Raw genomic sequence first — 18,481 nt, 5'->3', positions numbered from 1 at the left:
GCTTTTGTGAGTTTATTTTTTTGTTTGTTTGTTTCAAAAGTAGCATTTCAAACAACACAAACAATATCAAGGAAAACTATTAAGAAAAAATATATGTCTTTCCAATTCTACCCCATCATGAGGAAACTAGTATCAATACTTAGTAGTATTTACGTGGCAAACTAAAGGTATTAAGTTTTCTTACTCAGTTAACGTATTATGGATATCTTTCCATATCAATATTTATAGGTAACCATCTTCCTTTTTAAAGTATATTATCCTACTGTATTAGTATAATTTATTCCATCATCCTCTTATTGATGTACACTAGAATTTTTCCAATATTTTCAAATATTACCATAGTAGGCATCCTTATTCACCATATCCTTGTGCACTGGCTTTAATTCTATTGACCAGATTCCTAGAAGTGGATCAAAATCTTCTTGTATAGCCCTGAGCAAGTAATCCAAATTCATTTCATTCATTCTAAAATGTCCAATCCTTATTAAAATATATCAATGTACTCTTTCATTTTATACTAGCACCTAACTCAGTACTATGTGGTAAATAATAGAAGTTTTTTTTCCTTCAGGGGTATTTGGTGAGCTGGATCTTCATGGAATTCCACGTTCAGTATATAAAACTAAGCTCTCAGAAACTGCAGAGGCAGGTTCCAAAGTCCTCTCTCTAAAGGATGCTGTGGATTGGCAGGTACAGGAAATAGTATGTCGTGGGAACTGAATACACATAGTGGGTCAACTTAAAAAGGTTTCCTTCTTACTCTCACGGACATTTACTTTCTCATAGGATTAATCAGATGAGAAATGTATATTTTGTATTAGCTTATACTCTAAAGCTTACCTCATAGCAGGTGTTTAAAAATTGGGATCTTCAAAGGGCCTTCAGAATATATGAAGATATTATTTATATATTAGTTATGAAAGGAAAATATGGAAGTTTTTGAGTAAAAAAAGTTTTTTATGTGTGTCTTTCCCACATTTCATGAATACCAAGAAATAGTTAATTGTATAAAAAGAAAAAGTCCGGGGAAATCTTTTAAATCTTAAGAATATTGTGTTGATGAGTTTTTAATAAAAATATGAATATATTTGCTTTGATCTACTTAATTTTTAAAAAGTACATCACCTATGATTTTATTTAATGACTGAATTAAATTTGAGGGAATGTTGAGATAAATAAAAATTTAGAATCCTTAATATCAAACTCAAGCATATTTATTTTTAGAAACTTCAGTGTATAGTTTCTTCTGATAATATGATGTTGCTAATCAGATATGAATTAAATTAGAATTTTTTAACTGTTATTATTAAGAAATAGAAACCTATTTTAAAAATTGTTCTTGAATTCGGCACTTGAATTTTTCTAAGGAGGGAGAAGAGATTGTGATAACAACTACAAGCTATGATTTCCACCAGACAGAAACTAGAAGTATCATTAAAATCCTGCATGACCAGAAAATTCTCATTCTCAATGATACCCTTTCTTACACTCACCTTGGTAAGTGGCTGTTTTTTAACTAAATAGATACGTAATTAAAATGTCTTGAAATAGTCACATTTTTAGTGCTCTCCTTTGTAATGATTTAGCAAATATTCAGCAAAGACTACTGTATAATATCCCATGGGACAAGACTAGCCTTTCTGTGTTAAACAATCTTCTAGGTGATTTTTTTAAAGATTTATTTATTTATTTATTCATTTGAGAGAGTATGAGCACTGGTGGTGGGGTGGGGTGGGGTGGAGGGGCAGAAGGAGAGGGGCAGAGAGAGTCAAAGAATCTTAAGCAGACTCTCTGCTGAGTGGGGAGCCCCACACAGGGCTTGATCTCAGGACCCTGAGATCATGACCTCAGCCAAAATCAAGAATCAGACACTTAAATGACTGAGCCACCCAGGTACTTATGCACACTGAAGTTTGAGAACCTTTGACTCAAGAGCATCTTTGTCCTAAATTAAAAAGTATCATGGGGTTATTATAAGATTGTGGATTATAATTTTTTGGTGTAAATAAAAAAATACTTTTGTTTGCATTTCATGTTATAAATTAAAAAGTATCATGGAGGGATCTAAGATGGTGATGTAGTAGGAGGACCCTAGACTCATCTCATCCCTCAAACAAAACTAGATAACTGTAAAGTCATTCTAAATACCCAAGAAATCATTCTGAAGTCTAACCAAAGAAAGTTCACAAATAGAAGGAGAGAAGAGGCCACGTTGAGGAAGGTAGTAAGTGCAGAGACTTGGTTTGGGGGAGAAAGAGATCACAGGTTTTGCATAGGGGAGGAAGCCCTTGTAGCACAGAAAGGCAAAAGAGAGTGTAGCACACAGGGGCAAGTATAAGATGAACACTTCCCCAAACCATTGGCTAGGAAAACAGGGGCTGATTTTCATGAAGTTTTGCTACCAGTAGGTCTTGAAGACTAGAGTTTCAAAGGTTGGGGGATTGGTTAGGATAGAGCCCTAAGGGTATTGCTCTGTTGCTGAAGAGAAGGCAAGCAGACAAACAAGTGGGGTGATGGGGCAGAGATGGCAGGATCTGAAGAATGCGTAAAACACAGAGACTGTTCCCCCTTCTTGGAGCATTTCTGTAAGAGGTAGCTTTCAAGGAGAAAGCTTTTGTCCATGGACAAAAGAGAAGCAGGTGCCATTTCCCTCCTCTGCCCCTCAACATAGGTGCAGAGACACGTGTGGAATACAGCTCAGCCCAACACCCACTGCCTAGACTGCCTGCTCCAACTCCCACAGCCCTGTTCTCTGGCATGACTGCCCTTCTCAGTCAAGCCTGCCTCAATCTCAGCATAATGAGACCCTTCCCCAGAAAGCCAGCACAGGCCCTTGCCCACACCACCTCCACAAAGCTTGGAGTTTTAAAAAGTCAGCAGTCTTGGCTGAGATAGAGCCTGGAGGACACTGCACTGCTCCTGGAGAGAAGACAATCATACAACCGATGGGGGGAGACGGTGTGGAACCAGTCTTGGACATACAGTGCAGAGATTATTTGTTCTTCTGGGAGTGCTTCTTTGAGATGCAGCATGCACAGTGACTCCTCTTTGGAGATAAAGGAGCTCCCTGGCACCATTTCCCACTCCCATCCCTCAGCATAAATGCAGAGCCAACTGGAGTAAAAAGCACAGCACTGGCACTGGCTGTCTAGGCTGCTTACATCAAGTCTCATACCCCTGCACTCTGCCAGTATGGCCCTTCGTGATCAAGTGTGCCTCACTCCCAGTACAGTAGGCCACTTCCGCAGAAGACCATCAGAAACACCTGCCCATACCATGTCTCCTAACCAGAGAGTTCTGCAGGGTTTCAGTTCTAGTGGAAGTAGCATCAGGTCTTACTTAATAAGCAGACCACAGAGCATACCCAGTTAAAACTCGCCATACTCTGGCCAAGGACCAAACACGACCTGCTATAGGCAATGAGAAACTCTACAGATTACTGGCCTGAAGGATAGAGCAGCCAAAACACAACAGAAGAGTATACACAGGACACACTAGAGACACTGCTTTAAGTGCCAGGGCCTGGACACTAGATGACATCTTCTTCATTAAGCCATTATTCCAAGGAGCAGGACACATAACAGGCTTTTTTAACACAGAGAAGAAGACAGAGAAGTAGGCAAAATGGCAAGATGGAGGAATTCATCCCACAAGAAAGAATAAGATAAGATCATGGCCAGAGATCTAAGGGAAACATATAATGATGTGCCTGATGGAGAATTTAAAGCAACAACCATAAGGATATTTGCTGCACTTGAGAAAAGAATGGATGATTTCATGAGGCCCTTAAAAGATAAAATAGGTAAGTTAAAAAATGATCAGTCAGAAATGAAAAATGGAGTAACTGAGATTGAAAACAGACTGGATGCAGTGAACACAAGGATGGAAGCAGAGGAAAAAATAAATGACATAGAAGATAGAATAATGGGAAAAAACGAAGTTGAACAAAAGAGAGAAAGAAGAATTGTGGATCATGAGAATAGACTTAGGAAACTCAGTGACTCCATCAAATGCACTAATATTTGTATCATGAGAGTCCCAGAAGAGAGAGAGAGAGAGAGAAAAGGGGGCAGAAAATTTATTTAGAGAAATCATAGCAGAAAACTTCCCTAATCTTGAGAAGGAAACAGATATCCAGATCCAGGAGGCACAGAGAACTCCCATCAAAATCAACAAAAGTAGGCCAATACCAAGACAAATTGTAGTTAAATGTGCAAAATATAGTGATAAAGAAAAAAATATTCTAAAAGCAGGAAAACAAAAGAAGTCCCTAACTTCCAAGGGAGGACCCATTAAACTAGCTGCAGATCTCTCAACAGAAATTTAGCAAGCCAGAGACAATAGCATGATATATTCAACGTGCTGAATGAGGAAAATCTGCAGCCAAGCATACTCTATCCAGCAAGACTGTCATCCAAAGAGATGGAGAGATAGAGTTTCCCAGATAAACAAAGGAGTTTGTGACCACTAAACCAGACGTGTAAGAAATAGTAAAGGGAACTCTTTGAGTGGAAAGCAAAGACCAAAATTGACAAAGACAAGAAAGGAATGTAAAAATCTCCAGAAACAATGACAAAACAGGTAATAAAATGGCACTAAATACATATATACCAACAATTACCCTGAATGTAAATGTATTAAACACTCCAATCAAAAGACATAGGTTGTCAAAATGAACAAAAAAATAAGACACATCTATATGCTGTCTGCAAGAGTTTCATTTTAGACCTAAAGACACCTGCAGATTGAAAGTGGGGGGATGGAGAAATATTTATCATGCAAATGGATGTCAAAAGAAAGCTGAAGTAGTGATTATTATATGGACAAACCAGCTTTTTTTTTTTAAGATTATTTGTTTATTTATTTGACAGACAGAGATCACAAGTATGCAGAGGCAGGCAGAGAGAGACAGAGAAACAGGCTCCCTGCTGAGCAGAGAGCCCGATGTAGGGCTCGATCCCAGGACCCTGAGACCATGACCCCAGCCAAAGGCAGCAGCTTAATCCATTGAGCCACTCAGGTGCCCCATAGACAAAATAGCCTTTTAAAAGAAAGACTGTAACAAGAGATGAAGAAGGGCACTATATCATAATAAAATAGACTATCCAACAAGAAGATCTAACAACTGTAAGTATTTATACCCTGAACATGGGAGCACACAGATATATAAAACAATTAATAAGAAACGTAAAGGATCTCATTAGTAATAATACAAGAATAGTAGGGGACTTTTAACACCCACTTATAGCAACAAATTATCTAAGCATAAAATCAATAAGGAAACAATGCCTTTGAATGACACACTGGGCCAGATGGACTAAACAGACATATTCAGAGCATTTCGTCCTAGACCAGCAGAATACACACTCTTTTCAAGTGCACGTGGGACAGTCACCAAAATAGATCACATACTGAGTCACAAATCAGGCCTCAACAAGTACAAAAAGATTGAGATCATATCATGCATATTTTCTGACCACAGCACTATGAAACTTGAAGTCTGCAATAAGAAAAAATTTGGAAAGGCCACAAATACATGGAGGTTAACCAACATGCTATCAAACAATGAATAGGTGAACCAGGAAATCAAAGAAGAAATTAAAAAATACATAGAAACAAATAAAAATGAAAACAAAATGATCCAAAACCTTTAGAATACAGCAAAAGCAGCCATAAGATGGAAGTATATAGCAATACATGCCTATGTCAAGGAGCAAGAAAAATCTCAAACAATCTAATCTTATACCTAACAGAGATTGAAAAAGAACAAGAAACAAAGCCTAAACCCAGGAGAAGTAGGGAAATAATAAAGATTAGAGCAGAAATAGATGATGTAGAAACTTAAAAAACAATAGAGCAGATCAATGAAACCAGGAGCTGGTGCTTTGAAAAAATTAATAGAAATTATAAACTCCTAGTCAGACTTATCAAAAAGAAATGAGAAAGGGCTGAAATAAATAAAATCACAAATGAGAGAGGAGAAATAAAACACTACAGAAATACCAACAATTTTAAGAGAATATTATGAAAAACTATGCCAACAAATTGGACAACCTAGAAGAAATGTATGAATTACTACAAACTTGTAAACTTCCAAAATTGAAACAGGAAGAAATGGAAAACTTGAGTAGGCCAATAATGAGCAAAGAAATTGAATCAGTAACCACAAATCTCCCAATAAACAATAAATTACATTATAAACAAACATTAAGGATGACACTTGATGTAATGAGCACTGGGTGTTATATGCAACTGATGAATCACTAAATTATCTCTGAAATGAATAATACAGTATATGTTAATTAAATTTAATTAATTAACTAAAATTTTAAAAAATAGTACCTACAAAAAATGGTGTTAAGAAAACTGGACAGCAACATGCAAAAAATGAAACTGGGCCACTTTTTACACTGTACACAAAAATAAAATCAAAATGGAGGGGTGCCTGGGTGGCTCAGTTGACTGAGCATATGACTCTTGATTTCAGCTCAGGTCATAATCTCAGGGTCATGAGCTTGAACCTCCATGCTCAGTGGGGAGTCTGCTTCTTTTTCTCTCTTCCTCTCCCTCTGCCCCCCCAAATAAATAAATCTTTAAAAACAAACCCCAAATCAGTGAAGGACCTAAATGTGAGACAGGAAACCATTAAAATCCTAGAGAATAGAGGAAACATAAATCATGGCAACTTCTTACTAGACATGTTTCTAGAGGCAAGCTAAGAAAAGCAAAAATGAACTATTGAGACTTCATCAAGATAAAAACCTTCTGCACAGTGAAGGAAACAATCAACAAAAGTGAAAGGCAACCTTTGGAATGGGAGACGATATTTGCAAATGACATTTTGATAAAGGGTTAGTACTCAAAATCTATAAAGAATTTATCAAACTTAACACCCAAAGAAGACATACAAATGGCCAACAGACACATGACACGATACTCAACACCCTTCGTCATCAGAGAAATACAAATCAAAACTACAATGAGGTATCACCTCACGCTTGTCAGAGTGGCTAAAATTAACAACGCAGAAAACAACAGGTGTTGGTGAGGATGTGGAGAAAAGGGAGCAGCCACTCTGGAAAACAGTATGGAGGTTCCTCAAAATGTTAAAAATAGAATTACCCAATGATCCAGCAATTGCTCTACTAGATGTTTACCCAAAAGATGCAAAAATACTAATTAAAAGGGATACAAGCTCCTCAATGTTTATAGCTGTATGACCAACAATAGCCAGATTATGGAAAGAGCCCAAGTGTGTCCATTAGCTGATGAGTGGATAGAGAAGAGGTGGAATACACACACACACACAGTAGATTATTACTCAGCCATCAAAAAGAATGAAATCTTGCCATTTGCAATGACATGGATGGAGCTAGAGATATATATTGTGCTAAGTGAAATAAGTCAATCAGAGAAAGACAGATACCATATGATTTCACTCACACGCAGAATTTAAGAAACAAAACAAATGAACTTGGTGAGGGGAAAAGACATGAAAACCAAAAAAAAAGTCTTAACTAGAGAGAACAATCTGATGGTTACCAGAGGGGAGGTGGGCATGGGGATGGCTTTAATGGGAGACGGGAATTAAGGAGGGCACTTGTGAAAAGCACTGGATGTTGTATATAAGTGTTGAATCACTAAATTCTGCACCCAAAACTAATATTACACTGCATGTTTACTAACTGAAATTTAAGTAAAAACTTGGAAAGAAAAAAAAAATAAAGGGGCACCTGGGTGGCTCAGTGGGTTAAGCCTCTGCCTTCAACTCAGGTCATGGTCCCAGGGTCCTGGGATCGAGCCCCGCATCAGCCTCTGCTTAGTGGAGAGCCTGCTTGCCGCTCCCTCTCTCTGCCTGCCTCTCTGCCTACTTGTAATCTCTGTCAAATAAATAAATAAAATCTTTTAAAAATTAATTAATTAATTAATTTAATTAAAAAAATAAAAACAAAAGATATCATAATTTCATTCTGCTATCTGTGTGTGTTTAAGCATGCAAATCTAATTCATGAATATTAGAAAGTTACATGGCCTGTGAATTACAAAGGAACGAATAAACCCAGGTGTTTTTCAGCATTGGTAGTAATCTACCTGTCCTTCTCTTACAGCTGAAAGATACCATGTTCCTGGAACAGGTCAGAGCTATACATTAGCAGCTGATGTTGGAATACTGAGTAGGAACATCAAAATACTTGGTGAAGATTATCCAGGTTGGTTCAAGGAATCTTTCGGCGCACGTGTCCTGGTCAGCTCATTCACTCAAAATATGATGACGTTTAAAGGTTGGTACAAATTTGGAATATAGCACAGTTTCATCTGTGTTCAATCTATTCTTAAATTACACTTCTTTTTACGATCACTTGTGTTAAAAAAAATTCAGTGAGTACATTTTGAAGATCGTAGAGGCTTTATTCAGTGACTCATGCATCAGGCAGTATCTGATCTAGGAGATAAAAAGGATCTCCAAAGAGCTGTGCAAAATGAAAGACTTTTATAGGCAGAAGAGAACAGGAACCTGGGAGGCATACTAGGCAAAAAAAGCAAACTGGTTATTGCAAGATTACTTCCCTTTAGGGGTGGCAGGGGCTGATCAGGCACATTCCCTAACTAGTGCTGATCTGGGGATTCCTGATGGACTGGTTTAAGATTCCATTTCTGGGAGAGGAACTGTAAGTTCAGTCTTGGTTTGGTAACTTGGCTTGAACATAATAAACTCTCAATTTGGGCTGGTTTTCTTGTTTTTAACACAGAATAATCTTCCTTGAGAGGGATTATGTAAGCTATCCAAAAGCTCCAAAAGTTCCATTGTTCCAAAAGCAAGTCTGTAATAATTTTCTATTCATTTTATTTTCACAGACAGTAAGAATTACCAAATTAACAATGACCTTAGGTGACAGCTAGCCCAGCCTCTCACCCAGACAGAAGTTGTTTATAAAAAGCACAATAGGTCTGTTATTTTTGTTTGAGAGAAAATTTAAAACATATACAAAATTTTCAAACTCGGAGAGATGTATAACATATTCCAGTGTACCCATCACTAGTTACCACAGTGATCAACTTTGGTCAATCTTGTTTCAACTGTATGACCACCCACTCTCTTCAAGCCCCTGGGTTATTTTGAAACAACTGCATGTATTTTTTTTTCTTGAAATATAATTGACATATAGCATGTGTAAGTTTAAGGTATACACTCTATTTATTTTGATACATTTGTATATCACAATATGATTACCACTGTAGTGTCAGCTAACATCTCTATCCTGTCACATATGTCTTTTTTGGAATAATTAAGATCTGGTCTCCTAGCAACTCTGAAGTTTATAATACAGTATTGTTGACTGTAACCACTCTGTTGTACATTAGATCTCCAAGTCTTATTTCTCCAGCAGTTCCAAGTTTGTACCCTTAAACAACATCTTTCTAATCCCACCCCCCCCCCCACCACCACCCTAGCTCCTGGTAACCACCATTCTACTCTCTGCTTTTTAGATTCTACATATAAGCATCATACAGTATTTGCCTCTTTCTGATTACCTCACTTAGCACAATGCCCTCAAGGTCCATCTGTGTTGTAGCAAATGGTTAGAGTTCTTTCTTTTTATGACTGAATAATATGCCATTGCTCATATATGCCTCATTTTATTTTATTTTATTTTTGTTTATTTCTTATTTTTTTATAAACATATAATGTATTTTTATCCCCAGGGGTACAGGTCTGTGAATCACCAGGTTTACACACTTCACAGCACTCACCATAGCACATATCCTCCCCAATGCCATAACCCCCTCCCCCTCTCCCAACCCCACCTCCCCCCAGCAACCCCCAGTTTGTTTTGTGAGATTAAGAGTCACTTATGGTTTGTCTCCCTCCCAATCCCATCTCATTTCATTTATTCTTCTCCTATCCCCTAACCCCCCATATTGCATCTCCACGTCCTCATATCAGGGAGATCATATGATAGTTGTCTTTCTCCAATTGACTTATTTCACTAAGCATGATACCCTCTAGTTCCATCCACGTCATTGCAAATGGCAAGATGTCATTTCTTTTGATGGCTGCATAGTATTCCATTGTGTATATATACCACCTCTTCTTTATCCATTCATCTGTTGATGAACATCTAGGTTCTTTCCATAGTTTAGCTATTGTAGACATTGCTGCTATAAACATTCGGGTGCACGTGCCCCTTCGGATCACTACGTTTGTATCTTTAGGGTAAATACCCAGTAGTGCAATTGCTGGATCATAGGGTAGTTCTATTTTCAACATTTTGAGGAACCTCCATGCTGTTTTCCAGAGTGGTTGCACCAGCTTGCTTTCCCACCAACAGTGTAGGAGGGTTCCCCTTTCTCCGCATCCTCGCCAGCATCTGTCATTTCCTGACTTGTTAATTTTAGCCATTCTGACTGGTGTGAGGTGATATCTCATTGTGGTTTTGATTTGTATTTCCCTGATGCCGAGTGACGTGGAGCACTTTTTCATGTGTCTGTTGGCCATCTGGATGTCTTCTTTGCAGAAATGTCTGTTCATGTCCTCTGCCCATTTCTTGATTGGATTGTTTGTTCTTTGGATATTGAGTTTGCTAAGTTCTTTATAGATGTTGAACACTAGCCCTTTATCTGATATGTCGTTTGCAAATATCTTCTCCCATTCTGTCAGTTGTCTTTTGGTTTTGTTAACTGTTTCCTTTGATGTGCAAAAGCTTTTGATCTTGATGAAGTCCCAATAGTTCATTTTTGCTCTTGCTTCCCTTGCCTTTGGCGATGTTCCTAGGAAGATGTTGCTGTGGCTGAGGTCGAAGAGGTTGCTGCCTGTGTTCTCCTCAAGGATTTTGATGGATTCCTTTCTCATATTGAGGTCCTTCATCCATTTTGAGTCTATTTTCGTGTGTGGTGTAAGGAAGTGGTCCAATTTCATTTTTCTGCATGTGGCTGTCCAATTTTCCCAGCACCATTTATTAAAGAGGCTGTCTTTTTTCCACTGGACATTCTTTCCTGCTGTGTCAAAGATTAGTTGACCATAGAGTTGAGGGTCTATTTCTGGGCTCTCTATTCTGTTCCATTGATCTATGTGTCTGTTTTTGTGCCAGTACCATGCTGTCTTGATGATGACAGCTTTGTAATAGAGCTTGAAGTCCAGAATTGTGATGCCACCAACTTTGGCTTTCTTTTTCAATATTCCTTTGGCTATTCGAGGTCTTTTCTGGTTCCATATAAATTTTAGGATTATTTGTTCCATTTCTTTGAAAAAAACTGATGGTATTTGATAGGGATTGCATTAAATGTGTAGATTGCTTTAGGTAGCATAAACATTTTCACAATATTTATTCTTCCAATCCAGGAGCATGGAACATTTTTCCATTTCTTTGTGTCTTCCTCAATTTCTTTCATGAGTACTTTATAGTTTTCTGTATATAGATTCTTAGCCTCTTTGGTTAGGTTTATTCCTTGGTATCTTATAGTTTTGGGTGCAATTGTAAATGGGATTGACTCCTTAATTTCTCTTTCTTCTGTCTTGTTGTTGGTGTACAGAAATGCAACTGATTTCTGTGCATTGATTTTATATCCTGACAATTTACTGAATTCCTGTACAAGTTCTAGCAGTTTTGGAGTGGAGTCTTTTGGGTTTTCCACATATAGTATCATATCATCTGCAAAGAGTGATAGTTTGACTTCTTCCTTGCCGATTTGGATGCCTTTAATTTCCTTTTGTTGTCTGATTGCTGTATGCCTCATTTTAGAAATGCCCGATTACCACTGACAAATGAAAATGCCCCATCAGTGACCTTCAGAACATTTTCATGTTGATGCTTCTGCCTTTTGACTTAGGTTACATCAGCTTCTTCACTTTCTGATATGACAAATATATGGTTCTTGGTTTTTTGTTTTATATTTCTGAGCCTGGAAATAAGTCATCCCTTCAAGTAATGCTGGTTCTTTTTATTGGAAGCTGGTGTTTAGATCCCACAGTCCGGGTTCCAGGAGCCGGTCATTTATTCTTACTTGTAATGTTTTAGCAGGTCCTCATTTATAATTCTGTCTGTTGCATTTTGCAGCAACTCTAACTTCAGAAAACCTTTATATTGAGCAAGCAGCCATCCCACTGTAGCTTCTACCTATTTGTCAGCTGGAGCTTAACTGATGATGGTAATAGTAATGATGATCATATGGTATTCCAGCACTGTACTAAGGATTTAACATATATTATCTCATTTAATCCTCATAGTGCTCTGCAGAGATATTGTCCCCTTTTAAAGTTAGATTATTAGAGGGATCAAATTGCTCTGACCTTGGATACTATTCCACTTCAGATCCCATGGTGAACCTGTTCCTATGACAACCTTTCCTTGCTTCCGTAAATTGTTTAGTGATGTTAATAAGCATCTATGGCTTTTGTAGGGCCTATGGTCCGTTTCTTCTCTCTCTCTCAATCTTAGTATTATGTTCTCCACCATGTATCCAATTTCTGGCTCATGGATTTTGAGATAGGCTTTTCCCTTCTAAGTACAAAGTAACTCTTCTCCAACACATTTTGTTAAATATCAGTTTTTGGAACGAGGAATATCCCCTACTACTTTTTACCAGCCATGAATCTCTGTGCCTCCAAGACGTTGTATGAGAATTCAATCTACAAATTCCCTTTTAAGCACTTAGTACAGCCCTTGGCACAGAGTACTCTCTCCTGGATTGTTCTTGCTGTTATTACCACTCTATGAAATTGCCTCTTGTCACCTCAGTAATACTTATGACAAACTGATGAGCAGATACTTGGTACTGCATATTCTGGAAAGGATTATGTAAAGATAATGCCCTTCAAATCTCTTTAGAACATCAAAACTCAACTGTCAGGTAAATTATGTCTTGTGGTTATGTCATGCTTCTCTAACAGGAATAGTATCACTACCAAGGGGATGAAAACTGATTCTTTCGGGACAAAAAAAAAATTATTTATTTAAGATTTTATTTATTTATTTGAGAGAGAGAAAGACAGTGAGCAAGAAAGAGAGAGAACACACAAGTGTATGAGAGGGGGAAGGGGCAGAAGGAAAGGGAGAAGCAGATTCCCAGTTGAGCAGGGAGCCCATAGCAGGCTCCATCCCAGGACCTGATCCCAAGGCAGACGCTCAACCAACTGAGCCACCCAGGTGTCCGAGGACAGAAAAATTTAGATGAGCAATAATTTGTGGCCCTCCAAAGAGCCACCATACATTAACAGATACTTACTATAGCTGAAGTATTGAAATTCCATGGGGAGGGGAGGCTATTGGGGAAAAAAGTCTAAAGAAGCTGTTGTAGGGGACAGTGAAAAAAAAGTTCAGAAACACTGCCTGATTTGGATTAAAGGAGCAAAGAAGAATGAATGAGACATCCCTGAAAAAGTTGAAAGCAAATTTGTGATTTGAAAAATTACAACTCATGTAGATTTTCAAACATTTTTATTGTGGTTCAAGAAAAAAATGTTCATAGCCCGTATGAACATTTTTTTCTTGAACCACAATAAAAATGTTTGAAAATCTACATGAGTTGTAATTTTTCAAATCACAAATTTGCTTTCAACGGGCTATGGACATTGGGGAGGGGAGGCGAACCATAAGAGACTATGGACTCTGAAAAACAACCTGAGGGTTTTGAAGGGTCAGGGGTGAGAGGTTGGGGGAATAGGTGGTGGGTAATGGGGAGGGCACGTTTTGCATGGAGCACTGGGTGTTGTGCAAAAAGAATGAATACTGTTACGCTGAAAAAATAAATAAAATGGAAAAAAAAAAAAAAGAAAAAAATGTTGTCACTCTTCCCTCCCTACCCTGCCAGGAAATGCAAGGATAAGTAATGTGGAATTTTATCACGGTGGTCAAGAAGGCTTCAGGGATAGCACAGATCCAAGATATGCTGTAACATTTCTTAACTTAGGACAGGTTTGTACTTGAATTTTTGCATATATTCAAAATAAAATATTTTGATTTTGATTTTATTTTCATTTAACTTTACTAAAAAGTCATATCTTAGAATTTCTTTTTTTTAAGATTTTATTTATTTATTTGACAGACAGAGATCACAAGTAGGCAGAGAGGCAGCAGAGAGAGAGGAAGGGAAGCAGGCTCCCCACTGAGCAGAATGCCCTATGTGATGTGGGGCTCCATCCCAGGAACCTGGGACCATGACCTGAGCCGAAGGCAGAGGCTTTAAGCCACTGAGCCACCCAGGCACCCCCAAATCTTAGAGTTTCTAAGATGATGATCTAATAAAACTTTCTTTGGTGCATTTTCCATCAACTTTTTTAGACTCATAGCAGCATCTGACTTACCCATTTCACACATTTATTTAAAATCAGTAAAAAACAACAACAAACAAACAAACAAAAAAAAAAACAGAAAAAAGAACACAGAGGTAAAATAACTAAAATAACTAAGTAAAATAACTAAAGCTCTATGATATTATTTCACAACTCCACTTTATTTTTCAGTGATCAAAACTATTTATAAATAGTTTCTATTGAACAAAGTGAGTATTGCTTACATTTCTCAAATGAAAACCTTGTCTGTATATCCACGCTTCTGTCAAAAGTGGAAAAATATATATGCTTAGAAGGCTTGTGGTTGAAGAAAAAATGAGAGAGAACATATTTTCTTATGGAAATAAAAAATAGTCTTACAGGTTTGAGGTTACAACCCCAAACTTACTCATTGATTGGTTCCTACAGACCTTTGAATTATAACCTCCTGCCTAGAGTATTAATTTTTATAATTAAAAAAAAAGTCCCTGCTCATCATATAATAAACTATTCTGAAAAAAATTTTTAGCTCCTTTATATTTTATAGATAATGATGGAAATACAAAGGCATAGAAAATTACTTCAGAATTTTTATCTGCATTTAAATCTGCGTTTTTGTTTTATTTAATCATAAATTGAAGATATATGGAAATTTCCCAGGACTAAAAGATCTACAGGGAAATCATATTTTTTCATGGAACATGAGTTGAGTATTTTTTTTTATTAACATATAATGTATTATTTGCCCCAAGGCTACAGGTCTGTGAATCAACAGTTTTACATACTTTACACACACTTCACACAGTTCTTTTTTTTTTTTAAGATTTTATTTATTTATTTGACAGATAGAGATCACAAATAGGCAGAGAGGCAGGCAGAGAGAGAGAGGAGGAGGAAGCAGGCTCCCCGCCGAGCAGAGCGCCCGATGTGGGGCTCGATCCCAGGACCCTGGGATCATGACCTGAGCCGAAGGCAGAGGCTTTAACCCACTGAGCCACCCAGGTGCCCCTACACAGTTCTTTTTTACACAGTTTTACACACACTTTACACAGCACTCACCATTGCACATACCCTCCCCAATGTCCATAACCCAGCCACCCTATCCCTCTCCCCGCCCCCCTATCCCTCTCCCCGCCCCAGCAGCCCTCAATTTGTTTCCTGAGATTAAGAGTCTCTTGTGGTTCATCTCCCTCCCGTCCCATCTTGTTTCATTTTTTCCATCCCTTCCCTCCATGCCCCGCCTCCATGCCTCTCAAATTCCTCATATCAGAGAGATCATACGATAATTGTCTTTCTCTGAGTATTTTATTTATCAAGATTTGTCTCTCAAAAATCACCTACTTCAAGTTTTTTCTTTAAGTACATTTTAATTTTATTTTAAAATGTTCATTGAATCCTGATGTTTCATAGATTCAAGAACGTGGCTCATCTTATATTCGAGGATGTGCCTTTCACAATGGCTTTTCCCCAGCAATTGGTGTGTTTGGGACAGATGGATTGGACATAGAAGACAACATTATTCACTTTACAGTGGGGGAAGGTAGTATGATAATATTTTTCCAAATAATGTGCTTTCTGAACAATCTTATCTGAAGACTCTAGAGTCATGCTGTCCAGTTGATTGTTTTCAAAGAACGAAAGTGGCCTCTATCTGTACTGATATGGTAAGTACTAAACCCTACATGGCCACTGAGCACTTAAAATGTTGCTGCTATGATTGAAGAACAGGAATTTTTTACTTTAATTGTACTTAATTTAATCATACTTACTTTACATTTAAGTAGTTACATGTGACTATGGCTATCATACTGGACAGTATAACTCTAGAAGGATTATTTACCAGACCATGATCGTGTGTGAATTATCTAATCACCAATAGTTTAAATTACTATGACATTTTTACTATGACATTTAAAATACTCCTCACCTATCAATCAAAATAAAGTAAATCAAAAATAACAAGTAAAGGTTACTATTTTATGGTACTTGGACTTGAGGTAAGGAGGTTATGCTTTCTTGAATATCTGTACAAAGCATAATACAAACTCATTTAATGTATATGAAATCGATGTGTGTGTTTGTTAAAATCTGAGGTGGGGTCTCATTTATGGAACCCACATATTTAACAGGCACCCCAGGAGAGTCTAAGGCAGTTAGACTGTTAAAGAGGTTGAGTTCAAAGGACATACTCTAAAATTTAAGAGGTTGATTTGTCAGGCTCAAACTAGAAAAAAAAAATGATTTCATGGGGAACACAAAAGATATACCCTATAGTACTCATTGCAAATCTGTATGTAAATTGGGGGATTTTATTCACTTTCTTGCAGGCATCAGAATATGGGGGGATGCCAACAGAGTTCGTGGAAACTTGGTTGCATTCTCAGTTTGGCCAGGAACCTATCAAAACAGAAGAGATTTAAGTTCAACGCTCTGGCATGCAGCAATTGAGGTAGGGTGATTTATAACTATATAAAATAATGACATAATTTTACAATAATTATACATAAAGTATAATTTGTAATTTCTTTACAGATTATATACCATAGATTATAAATGCTGTAGAAACTCTAGGTCTCAAAATGTTATTGAAAACTGTTTCCTCTTTAGGTAAAGATTGGTGAATTAATAAAATGAGCTAATGAAGGGAGTGAGTAAACTTTCTTGAGAGATGTTGTGAGCTCCCACAGCCATCGAATTTTTCTTTGTGTTGATGTCCAGTGGTTTAAATAGTTCTCTTATTTCCTTGCTTTTCCAACCTTAATTGTCACTTCCAAGTGCTGGTGCAGGGTCTCTTTGCTGCTAATTGACTGAATGCCTTGCACATACTACTACTTAACTCTGACTTTGGTTTCCTTCGTCATATGGAAAATTAGAATGATAGACTACAGAATCTCTAAAATCCCTTTTTCGTCTAAAATGCTTATGATTATGTGAGGTTATTTACTTTTATCTGGTATTACTAACTGGACCCTTCTTGTTTCCCATGAAGTTTCCTCAATCAGTGTAGGCCCTCTGGTGTAGGATGAGGTCGCAGGCAAGCAAACAGGAAGTACAGGAAGGACATACGGCTCCACCTTCTTTTTATTCTACTAACCTATGCCACAGGAGCCAAAAGGAATTTTAAAAAATAGCTCTTTTGGGAGATGGGATAAGGAGTGAGGTTTGTTTTTGTGCAACTGCCAATAATCACCTTAAACTAAAACCTGCAAGCCTGGAACTTGGTACACATTTATGAGAGTGTTCTCTTTTCATCCTGTTTATAGACATGAGAATGTAATCCAACGTCAATTCCAAATCTTTGAATTTTCTGTACTTTTTGAAAGAAAAGGAACTTATTTTACTTTTATGAGTTTCATTTAACTCTGTTCTGTTATCGTAATATATAACAATAAAGGTGCTTAATACTTAAATAGTTAAGATTTTGACTGTTTTGTTGACCCCAGAGGCAAGAATTAAATCTTCTGTGCTCTATACTTTTCGTTTTTGCCACCTTGCTCACAAAGTAAAATTGTTTAGTGACTACCTAACATTCATGTTCAACCAGTTTTAAATATAACAGATTTTATTTAAACTAGTAAGTGCTTCTATTGAATCTTATGGTCCACTATAATTTCCTTAGTTTTCTCTTAATAAATCAAATTGGTAACATAATATAGCCAAAGAGTGATAAAATCCTACTAACCTTGCTATAATACTGGAATTTGGTCTATGGCTTATAATTTTGAATGATACTTATACTTTATAATTTTGTGACTGAAATAAAAAATCTCTTTAATGCAGTTTTCTAATGAAATCTAAGGTGTTGTGTCTAGTGATGATTTTACACCAAAAACCCAAGGTAATTTCGATACTACATTTGTAATGTCAATTTGAATGGGTTGAATAATGAAATTAATTTTTCCTCCTAAAGGGTAGTCATGATTAATTTTCCTATATATGCTGCGTACTTGCTGTCATAGTACAGTTGTGTAAGAGCCTGACCCATAACATTTTCCTTATCACTGTACTAGATAAACAGAGGCACCAATACAGTCTTGCAAAATAATGTCGTGGCTGGATTTGGAAGGGTGGGATACCGCATTGATGGTGAACCTTGCTCAAGTAAGTCTTTTGGCAAAGAGTCACTAAAACAAGGAAATACCTTGTCCAAATTTGTTAGAAAGAAATAATTATTGTTTGTTAGTTCAGTATGTAATATTCCCTCCTCCAGGA

General features: G+C 37.2%; 1 protein-coding gene across 1 annotated transcript in view; it reads left to right on the top strand.

The window, feature by feature from the left end:
• The window catches only part of PKHD1L1 (PKHD1 like 1), a 161,888-nt gene that overhangs the window by 109,737 nt on the left and 33,670 nt on the right, over window positions 1–18,481 (top strand). The window contains exons 57-63 of the mRNA XM_046015318.1: window positions 572–690; window positions 1,368–1,497; window positions 8,109–8,282; window positions 13,810–13,913; window positions 15,680–15,809; window positions 16,597–16,718; window positions 18,280–18,370. Coding sequence (XP_045871274.1) covers window positions 572–690; window positions 1,368–1,497; window positions 8,109–8,282; window positions 13,810–13,913; window positions 15,680–15,809; window positions 16,597–16,718; window positions 18,280–18,370 — 870 coding nt within the window. The remainder of the gene's footprint in view (window positions 1–571; window positions 691–1,367; window positions 1,498–8,108; window positions 8,283–13,809; window positions 13,914–15,679; window positions 15,810–16,596; window positions 16,719–18,279; window positions 18,371–18,481) is intronic.

The sequence above is a fragment of the Meles meles genome, chromosome 1, assembly GCF_922984935.1.
Source record: "Meles meles chromosome 1, mMelMel3.1 paternal haplotype, whole genome shotgun sequence".
Lineage (NCBI taxonomy): Eukaryota > Metazoa > Chordata > Mammalia > Carnivora > Mustelidae > Meles > Meles meles.
This window is presented reverse-complemented; position numbering and strand designations above follow the sequence as displayed.